We start from the raw sequence: 11,772 nt of genomic DNA, 5'->3' as shown, positions 1-11,772 counted from the left end.
ATGTTCCCCAACTTCGTTTGGGAACATAATAAAGTATTTAAATCATGAAAGTTTTTAACAAGAAGGTATTGATTTTTCATTTATTTTTCAAAGTGCAAATCTACATCTTCAATATATATTTCAATTAATATTTTGCACATACATGTATCTTAAGATTTTGGATGACACCATATCTATGAATAGAAGAGCATGTGACCGTTGTTTACTTGCGATTTTCATTCCCGAAAGTGAAGACTCAAAACATGTCCCAAACGCAGACATTGTCAAAACAATTGATGATTGGTCGATCAATGGCGATGAGACACATGGAGATAACGAACAGTATCAAGATCAAAAATCCATAAAACAATACAAAATAGGAACAGAACAAACATCGACCTCCAAAACATTATAGGTGGTACATGTGACATGGAGAAGAGAGCACCCCTGCCGACCGGTCACACCCGCCGTGTGCTCCTCGTCATGATTTGAAAATAGCGGAAAAATCCGTCGTCAATTCAGCGTACGGACTAACAATTAGTATGAAAAACGCCAGTCAGCATTTGACTCAATGATAAATTGTATTTGCTGACCAGGTCATTGTATCGACCATTGAACGTACTACGATATGATGACTTTAAACGAGACTAATAAAAAGCTTCTTGTTTCATCAACTTTTTCTTTTTCAAAAAATCATAATCTGCGATACGGGAGTTTATGTAAATTTGTTCGATACACAAGAGCATGCTCTACTTTAAGACAATTTCTAAAACGAGGTAAATCATTAAAATAACAAAAATTGCATTTTCCTCGTTTTATAACGACACAGAACGTAGGAAATGACCACTTCTACCACGGTTGTTGAAATCGAATCAACTGAGTGATAAAAACTCCTTACTGTAAGAATGTAATGAAGATCAAATTGGTGGCAAAGTAAGGAAAGTTGACGACAGAAAAATTAACGTCATCACGTTTATCATAGAGCTTGGTTTTAGATTTAGCAAATGTTTTCAAGTGTATTTCTTTATGCAGATATGTCAGTAGGTGGTATCTTTTATATCAAGGTACCAGGAATATCATATCGACATAAGAATGTTAAAATTGTTAATTGACAATACATCGTCGATTAATCTTTATGTCGAGGAAAGTACAGCGAGTTTTTCTTCTTTTAACGTATAAGATTTTGCACAAATTCTGTTTCATATGAATACAAAAATACGATCTGCTAATAACGGGACGCAATCCCTACCTATGGTAATTCCAGTAGATTGTTAAAAGACCACTCCAATATCCGATATTGTCAATAAGAACTCAAGCATCTCTTTAATGTCGACTTCAGAGTACTTGCTTGTACAATCAGAATGTTTTTTTTAACAAAATAGTTTTTCAAATGACCAATGACAAGGTAAGTAAATTTACGAGTTCAATTTTTATTGAAAAAGTAGCTGTCAATGATATCGAAAAGCCTGGACTTTAATTTATCGTGGGGAATGGTTGTGTATAAAGTTGAAAGTCTTAAGTTTTAAAGGTATTGAAATATTCAAAATACCATATATCAAAAACCCAAAACGTTTCTCAACTTTCAAAACGTTTTGGTTTTTCTGATATGGTATTTTGATTCAAATATTCAAATATCCAAAATATCACATTTCAAATCCCGATTTGATTTTTTAATAATATCAAATTTCAAAACCCGATTTGATTTTTTAATATCAGTTCAATATTTTAACTATCTAAAAGCTCTTTCAATAGACCAAAAGAGTTCATGAAATATTATAAAAATCTAAACCATGTTTAGAGTTTGATATTTTAGATATTTGAAGTAAAAGTCTAAAAAAAACTCAAGATGTAAAAAGTGTTTTAGAGTACTGTAAATGTATTATATTTAGCGTATACGATATTTGGCGGAAATTGGATTTTGAACAAGTTAGCGTTGATTTGATTTAGCGCACATCTTAATGCTCTTCTTCATAGATATATGCGCGAGGCATTTAGTGTTGTACTTGAATTAGCAGATATTGCTTTCCGCCAAAAACTCTAAAAAGAATAAACAGCCAAATGTAATACGTTTACAGTATTTTAAATTTTAGTTCTTAATTTCTAAAAAGCTAGAAAGCTTTGAAAGTTAAAATTTAAAAGTTTGAAGTCAAATTTAAATGAAGACAAAATATGTAACTGAATTTTGGAAAGTTAAGCGTAAACTTTCTGAACAAACGGTAGATTAAAAACTCAAAAATTTAAAATGCAAAAATCGGTTTTGGAAATTTGAATTCTGAACAGTTAAGGTAAAAATGTAAAACATTAAATTTTGAAATCCTCCTGTTTAGAAGTTTGAAATGTTAGAACTAACAGATTAAATTTCATTATTCCAAATCAGAATGAAGTTTGAAATTTAGAAATTTGAACTAATACATTAACATTCTAGAACTGAAAACCATTTTAGAAATTTGAATAAAAGTGTTATGCCTAGGTCACATTTAAGCCGATGGTCGGGCGACTACATTTTTCTAGTCTTGTCGGCTGAAAGAACATGATCGGCAGACACGGAGCAGTCACATTAATTCCTAGGAACACCGATGACTTGGATAGATGACACAAAAAATCGTTTTTCTTTCGAAATCAGCAATATTTTTCATAGATCTATATTCAGACAGGTGACGTGAGTAATGTTTGCAAGGCAAAGTGGCAGACTTTTGTAAGATTGTGACTCAATGTTGAAAATGTGTGCAAATTTTGTTTATAATTTCATAAACACGACAAATGGCGCATATCTAAGCAGCAAAAATTACTTTAGATTTCTTTATACCTTACGGATTAATTATTATGTTAGTTCCGTTCAAAAATATATATCAATCTATGCATCAAATTTTGTTTGTGTTATGTATCCTTAATATGTTAAATATTCACAAGTCGGCCAATCGTCGCCCGATCATCGAGCTCTGAGCTACAGTTTGATTTTAACCGTCGGCCGAAATTTTTGACACTCCACGTGCCGAACGACGGACGACCGACTTAATAAACTGACCGCCGATGGTGGAAGGATGATCGAAGGTTGGTAGACGGATAACTTCAATTGAGGAAATCGGCCACCGACGCAGAAAAAAATACAACTTGGACCGATGGACACAAATTTGGTCGGCCGACAAAAAAAGAGGTCAAAATCGGGCAAGACAATAGTCAATGGACTGCCGACTGTCTCAAGAAAAATCCCATTTTTGCTTCAAAAACCGTCGGCCGTTGTTTGTTTTTGGAAATATGACTGGGGTTTTACACGGACAATAACCTCAAATACATTTCCAAAAACGACGATCTGCCGACAATTTTTTGTAGCAAAAATGGGATTCTTCAGGTGACAGTCGGCAGTTCATTAGCCATTGTCTTGTCCGATTTTGAACCTCTATTTTTCGGTGGACTATTTTTTTTGGTCCATCGGTCCAAGTTAATTTGTTGTCTTTAATTGAAGAAATCCATCGACCAACCTTCGATCATTGTCCGACCATCGGCGGTCAGTTTATAAAGTCGGCCATCCGTCGTTCGATAGTTATGCGTTTCCAAAATGTCGGCCGACAGTAAAAATCAAACTGTAGCTCAAAGCTTTATTGTCGGGCGACAATTTGCCTACTTATAAATATTTTACCTCGTATATTAAAAGATTATATCAGTCATTGAATAACAAAATCATATTTCACAGAAATATTTGAAAGATACATTAAATGAAATTTTGTCCTGCCTTGCAGAGACCTTCAAAAATTTTAAATTAAGGGATAACTTGTTTGAAATCCTAGAACGTGACAAGATTCGGTCACTGTCATACTTCATATTCCAATTAAATTTTCGTCGCCCGCGTGGCGCAATAGTGGTAGAGCGTCTGCTCCAGAATCTCGGAGTTTAAAGAGTTCTTGCGTCACGGGTCTGAATCCAACTGTGGAGACCGGTCCTTCGGATGAATCCGTATTACTGAGATCAGGTGTCACAGTTGGTGCTAGCATGAAAAAAGATCCTACACTGCTCAATGGCCCTAAGTACCGAGAATAGGTCAAAAGATGCAGCTCTCCACCGGCAAGTGGCGGCGTCTCCTTATGAGTGAGGAATTCTAGAGAGGGCCGTTAAACAAAAAAATTATATTTATCTTTTGGAATGATAGTAATGATACTTTTAATAGTGTGTTTAATCAATACTCTTATCATTTTTGAAATATGTTATAGCAACCTGTTCTTGGAAGCAAAATTGGTGTTGGCCTGGAACTTGTGAGGGGTATTTGGCCAAAAACTGTGCTTGTGACGATGGGTTTTCTTTGTCATCGAGAGGCTCCACCAAAATCTGTGATTGTATGTACATAAATGTCCTTACATAAGGGTATTCATTTTTTTTAGGCCAAAAAGAAAAACAAAAAAAAAATTACAATTTCATGACATTTCCTATTTTATTTTAGTAAATATTTCTCCAACTTTGCTCACTTGTCGACTAGGAGTAGAAAGCAATGCCGGAGAAGTAAAGAATTCAACATCTACAGGATCCTGCCTGGAAGAAAAGTCGAATTTTATGAATTTTCAGCCAGAGCATTCTTCATTTGTTTTTGAATTTGCATTGAATGTTCATGTTTCAGCACCAAAACCGGATCGGATTTATGATTATTCATTCGGCATTGTAAAAGCTTCAGTATCAGTGTCCAGAATGAACATACATAGTAAGTAAAATAAGATTCTGGAAAAAATATAGTTTAAAAACATATTTACGGAAAGAAAATATTTCAACAATACATGAACGAAAAGGTTGTTTTGAGCTAGTAATTACATGTATGACTACGACTTATTGCAACTGCAAAAGCAAATGGCAAGTTCTTTATTCATATTGAAATATAAAAGAATTAATTTTGCAATCATTACAAAAGCTTGATACAAGTCAAGTAATGCTCTCCATTCCCACTGAGGAGGACATCTGGATGAAAAAATAATTGGGCTGAATATTGATTGCGCTTATGTTCGGTTACTGTATTTGATCAAAATATTGGGACCAAACTCCTTCAAAATCTTTCTCCTTTGCCGCTAAGAAACCTTGCACATAAACTGCATTTGTGTAGAAGATTTCAATAATTTCAAAGAGTTCGGTTCACTTCATGCATAAAACGGCCCTGTAGATATACCAATTTATTGACTAACAATTTAATACAGTAACTTGATCCGAAGAGCCGTATCACGTCTCGTTGACAGGCGCGGATCATCAGACGCTCTTCGTCTCGTTTGATTTGATGACCCGCGCCTGTCAACTCGACGTGACACGTTCCTTCGGATTAAGTTACTGTTATTATTTACATTTGCGAATGTTTTCCTTTATATAACATTACTGAAAGCAATGCGTATCTATAACTGAATGAATACCGGTACTAAAGAGGTCATAGATGTGCGGATGGATAATCGTTCGACGTAATTTCTTCTGTGACGTCATAAAGGGTGGACGCGCGTTCAGTGGATTACATATATGCCGTTGGATTTGAAAAAATAATGTATTTCACACGTTAAAGTTACAATCAGACAAATATAAAGTATAAATAAGTCAAATGTAAATGTAATAAGGTATCATTTTAAAACATCTATCGGGCTATAAATACGGTTTATACGAGATTAAATTCATCATAATGCCCCGCTTTATGGAATTTAATCTCGTGACCAACCCGTATTTATATCCCAACAGATGTTTTAAAATGATACCTTATTTCTTATATACATTTATTTAATAATTCAATTACATATTTATGATAAGAAAGGTGCCTCTTTCATAATGGTTAATTTCAAGGCCCCTGGGTCAGAGGTACCGGGGGTACTCTTTCTGAAAATAAATTAATGCTTTGAAATCTGCTCTTTGCAATTGGTATTAACCAACCGTTTATGATGGAACAGAATTCATGATAAAATTTCAAAAATTTCGAAATATGTGGCCGCAGTTTCTGTAGGGTGGGGTGCACAACTGGTGGTTATAAATCGGAAATGCATTTTCTCTTTGTTACTCTGATATTTAAGAAACCAAAGTAAGCATGGTAAGTGTATAATTATGATAAGCAATGGTGCCTCTTTCAAAATCTTAATTTCATGGCTTTTGGATTAAAACCATCGAACCAAATAAACCGAAGTACGAACCAAATTAAATTGTTGGAAAGTTGTTACACGATACTCAGGTGACCTATAAGGCCCTTGGGCCTCTTGTTTAACTCTTAGACACAATTTTCAACATAGATTGTCCTTAAATATAATTTGTTGTGACTGATAACCGATAAACACTAAGCTGTTCTCATCAATCATAGGAACACGCACACAGCTCCGAGTACTTGAACCTCATCAGTTTAACAGATGTACCTTCAATGGGTTTAGGAATACCAACCCATATGGAAGTGTTATATCATGCAAAATGAATTTTGAGACACCGTGGCATTTTGAAGACGGAGAACGGTACGTTTTAAAATTATTCATCTTCACAAAACACAGAAGTTTCGAATGAACATCTCTTTATTGAAAACATACAAAATTTGTTTTACTTTCCTTTTACATTTAAAATTAATGGAACATCATTTTTTCTTTGAAAAATATCTTGAATAATTCAGTAAACCAGCTGTCATGATTCAAGATCATATGTTTAATTTTCTTAATAAATTTGTATATTATGATTAATTGAAAAATAAAATAGGCCAAGCTCTCTTCCAAGGGGAAATAAATTTATTAAAAAATTGATGGCATCATTTAAAAAATTTCGGATGAGACCGTATAAACCGAGGCCCCGTGTTACAGCAGGTGTGGCATGATAAAGATCCCTCCCTGCTCTAAGGCCATAAGTGCGGAACATAGGCCTAAATTTGCAGCTCTTCACCGGCAATGGTGACGTCTCCATATCAGTGAAATATTCTGGAGAGGGACCTTAAACAGCAATCAGTCAATCTTCTCAAGAGCACAAGGTCAGGAAAGATGAAACTCATGTAGAATCATCTTCAGTTAGTAAAAGGAGGTGGGGTGGGGTGGGGGGGGCTTAGTATAGCTCTCTCCTACCCGTGGCCGCTTGATCATATAAATTGTCGTAATCTTCAATATGTTCACCTCTATGCTGTGACGTCATGCTCAGCCATAGACAATATTTGCAACATGACATCAACAGTAAACAAATAAATATTTCGGTTAGTGCGATTGGCTTTTGAAAGGCTGCGACAAAGTTCATTTTCTGACTCTGCTTAAATTGCATTAGTCAATAATTTAATGAAGTACGAAATATTCTCCTCTCAATCAACCACGGCCAAAATGGGAGTGGTTTGCGACGATAGTGCAAGATATATTGGCGAGTTTCGATACTTCTTCTTGCCATTTATAATCCCAGTCGCGAATATTGAAAGTCGTAGAAAAAATTTCTTAGCGACGAATCGCGAATAAAAATCGCGCGTGAATTTTCTGATTTACAGAGTTCTTGGCTTATTAAATAGAACTACATATACATTAACAAGTTAATTAAGAAAATAAATTCGATTTCCAACTGTTCTATCATGCAAAAAAATTTCTCATCTTCATCCAACAAAGAAATAAAGAACTGTCATAATGCTACATCCATCTAGGTTCTGTTTGGAATTCACGTCCTATGTCGGTGGATACCTTCGAACTAAAGATTTTTCAGGAACAATATCACAATACCACATTTATAATTCTACAGAGGCATCACATGAAGTATGCATGATGTACGACTCTTCTCCGCCAAAACATTGTTCAGAAAATAGTACCTGTTTACATAATGAAACACTGATTATAGAAGATCGCATAACAAAATCTAGAAATTTGAGGATTTCAGTGGCAGGCTGGCATGATTCTCACCCATGGCCATTGACGGCTAATGAAGCTTCCGGTGTCGACAGCTATTTCCTTACTATACACGAAATACTTGAAATTGATTCATTAACACTCACAATGGATGAAAGGTCTTTGCTGAGTTATAAACTTACACGTGATATTAATGTTATACAGTTGCCTGATCGACAACCGGCGCTATATGGGCTTAGTTTAAAAGTTGGTGATAAAGCAGGGAACTTCAAATTGGCTAGGCGATTTGTATTGTTTGACATTTCGTCAAAAATTAAAACCAATCGCGTCTGCAAAGTAACTGTGTCATCTGGAAATCCTGCAACAAATTTCACATGGCAAATAAACCATGGGGAAATATGCATTAACTGGTCTGGAAGATACTACAATAGTTTCAATGTTCACTTCAACATACTTCGAAAAATCAAACCAGATTTTTATAAATTGTATAGCGGAGTATATGAGCAGCTTGAAGGCCAACTCCCAGTCAGTGGAACGCCAAATGTGAATGGAATTATTGAGTTTCTCTATGTCATCAAAAGAAATAAAGAAATGTTACTGAACAACTCGGTTTCAAATATCTTTAATCAATCCTTTTGTCATTTGCTGGAATCTAAGGATGGTGAGGTGTACGATATTACACTTACAGCAGTCGATATAATAGGCAACCGTTTAAGTGAATCACTGGTTGTTCGTATGGATTCAAGTGGTCCTGAAATACATTTTATAAAGGATGGCTCGCACCAGTCGTCGGAAAATGTAACAAATAATCCAAAATTAACATTTGAAATCCTGGATGAACACAGTGGACTGTATTCGGTAAATTGGACATTAGGTACCTCAGTAGGAAGTGCAGATTTAGGCGCTGGAAATCTTCCTGTTGTGCCTCAATCGCAGGTAATGTCCGATGTTTTGATACACAGTAATACAGTACAAGAGTTTTGAACTTGAAATAGTATATCTTTTGTTATTTTCTGCAGGGAGACACGAAGTGGTCATCTCTAATTTTGTATATTTCAAAAACGTTGAAACAAAACAATTCTAATACAATAATATAAAGTAAAACTCGAAAATACAATGCATGAAAATCACAATAAAATTTTACTTTTTATCAGCTGCTAAAAACTTTAAAAACAGTTGTTTACATTTTCAGAACTCCTGCGACCGTTTGAGCCTCTGTTATTGTCCAGAGACTGGGAACTGCGAAAAGTATTCGTATACTGTTAACGCGTTTGAACACAGATTCAAGAATTCAGATGAAACTCATAAAACAAGTTATTTTCTTACAATTAATGCAATGAATCACGCACTATTGCTATCATCTTTATCAATGGAAATCAAAGTGGACAAATGCTTAACTAACATATGTCTAAATGGAGGAATATGTTTCGTAGTGAACAGTAGCAATGAATGTTCGTGTCCGAATACTCATCATGGATCTCGTTGTCAAAACGGTAAAGATTAATAATACTAGTAGTTAGAAAGAATGGAGGTGTACAAGCGAAAATGTATTTCTGAATTTTAAAGTTTATGAAAAAGTTTTATAATTCAAAAATCAGTAATATTATATTTAACACATTTGATTCATTTATTCTGTATTGCTCATAACACGTTAATGCTATTTATCCAAAACAGCAATTCAAAATGATTTTTGAAAATGAGTGGATCATCTATTCTACATAAACGTTTGAATGACAAAAAGAAAGAAATTCAATGTAAAATCTATTTCATGTTTCAAAAAAGGAGTTTTAACAAACTTGTTTACTTAAATCAAACTGAAACATTATAAGATAAAAGACTGTGTTGCGTAGTTGTTAACACATAGCTCCACTGCTAGATTTGGACCGAGTTGGAAACGTGCATGGGGTTCTTTTTTTTCCCCACATACCTTAAAACATAAGTGAAAATGAATTATTTGATAAAATGAAATAAAGGAATCAATTGCGTAAAAGATTATGCTGACAACCAAACTTTTGAAAAAAAAATGAATTTTAGAATGAAGAATTATCTTCTCTCAGAACAGTGGATTGTTCTCCTCTTGTACGCTTCCACTCTTAAATTTAAGCTTTGATGATATAAAACATCTAGTATTTCTGCCTGTATTAGTTTCTCTGAATTCAAGAGATTTCAAAATTCAACATAGTCTACTTATTTAAGGAATATTAATGAAAACATCTAATCATCAATATATCTTTTTTAATGAGCAGCATGCATCAGACCAAAGCATTGTGAGGAATACGAGTGTACATCGGCAGAAGATTATGTGTGTAAAAAGTGTTACGGAGAAGGGGCTACTCCTGAAAAATCAGCATATTTTATTTCCACAGATAAGAAAAGCTACACGGGTTTGTATTATAAATATATTTTAGGGATTGACATTTTAACGATAAATATTACAAAGGAATTTTTAAAATGTAAAGGCATTATACAAGTGAGAAAATCAGTGCACTCTAATATTGCATATATAACACATTTGGACGTTCTTGTTAGCAAATAAAACATTCGTAAACTCAAGTCTCCGAAGCGCTGCGAACGGCCATTCCTATTTTACATAATTCCTGAGGGAGATGTCCATACACTAGCTGTATTTTTGTCATATTTATCTCTGACTTGTTTTTTAAAAAAATATATTTATATATACTATAGTGTCATTGGTTTACAGATTTAATACCACCGCAATTCGTCAACTGCCCCTCAGATAAGATACAGAAATATGATTCAGGAGAAGGTTCCTATGTAACATGGGAACCAATACACGCTGTGGACAATGCTGGCAACCTGAGTCTCTCAAGCAATATAAAAAATGGGGATTTCCTTATATTTGGTAGTCATCGTGTTATCTATAATGCGACTGATGATTCTGGGAACATAAATACTTGTAACTTCGAAGTAAAAGTGACGAAGATAAAAGGTAACTTAATTTTGTTAACTTTTTTACGACATGGATATTTTAAAAATTTATATGAGAATAACAGTGATAATCCTCAAAGGTCCATTTAAACAACAGTACAAATGGTGAGCAGAACCAAAACGGCCGCTTCCACCTTGAAAAACAGAGGTGGGATCAAGTGCCATGGAGAGATGGGTTTCCTCTTTCGATTGGTCACATCTTGTCATGATCGGGTAAAACTGAAAATTCCGTGGATAATTTTAAAAAAGCATGCAAACTTGTGGCCTAACATAGCTTGTATGAAATACGTTAATGAAGATTGTATGTACCCACAAGGTCATTGTACAGAATTTGCAAAATGTTGACTTTTAACGGGTTTGTAATCATGTTAGCTTCAACTGGCTTGTCAATATCTTACCTTGTTTTTGAAATCAATCGTACCTTTTACACACGTATCGAATCAACTGGCTGAGAGATATAAACTCCACATGCAGATATTAAAGCATTGAATTGTGTATGCAACATAAATTCAATGTATGGGGAGTAAACGATAAATCACAATTATCTTAGAAATCGTTTTTTGTTTCCAATAAATAAATGTTTATTTTTGTAAAATATTTAGGGAATATTTATATGTTTTGTGAGTTAACGCTGTGATTTTGAAGAATATACTATACTTAAAACGGGAAGAACTACGCACTTTAAATCTCGGTTTCTCCCTACATTTCACACCAATTTATTTCGATACTAATGGCAATTTGGTCATAAAATCTCTGTTTAATGCAAGGAAAAGTTCAATTGTAATAAGTCCCCTACCGGTAAAACCGGTGGATACTATAGGTTTTCTTTTTTCTTTGAGTCTGTCAGTCCGTCCGACCGTCCTCCTAGCTGTCATTCTGTCTGTCAGTCTGCCCTACTTGATTTTCCGCACCTTTTTTTCTAAACACTTGCATATATTGAGCTGATTTTTGGTATGTAACTGTACCTTGATGAGTTACAGATCAAGTTTGAATTTCGTTCCGCTTAATTGGTTTCTGACAAAATTATGGCATTTATAATTTTTTATAATTGGGATTA

The 11,772-nt window shown here is 34.4% G+C and overlaps 1 protein-coding gene across 1 annotated transcript; it reads left to right on the top strand.

The window, feature by feature from the left end:
- Positions 1-3,535: 3,535 nt before the first annotated feature.
- Positions 3,536-10,716, top strand: LOC134255066 (uncharacterized; the record flags this gene model as incomplete). Its single annotated transcript, XM_062737586.1, has 8 exons — positions 3,536-3,548; positions 4,185-4,307; positions 4,412-4,666; positions 6,278-6,422; positions 7,568-8,702; positions 8,959-9,259; positions 10,013-10,150; positions 10,468-10,716. Coding segments are annotated over exons 1-8 (2,359 nt in total), but the record flags the coding sequence as incomplete, so codon positions are not given.
- Positions 10,717-11,772: the final 1,056 nt, after the last annotated feature.

Source organism: Saccostrea cucullata, unplaced genomic scaffold (assembly GCF_032062105.1).
Source record: "Saccostrea cucullata isolate Sc308-1 unplaced genomic scaffold, CSIRO_AGI_Scuc_v1 ctg16703, whole genome shotgun sequence".
Classification (NCBI taxonomy): domain Eukaryota; kingdom Metazoa; phylum Mollusca; class Bivalvia; order Ostreida; family Ostreidae; genus Saccostrea; species Saccostrea cuccullata.
Note: the sequence above shows the minus strand (reverse complement) of the source record. Positions and strands in the feature narration are given on the sequence as shown.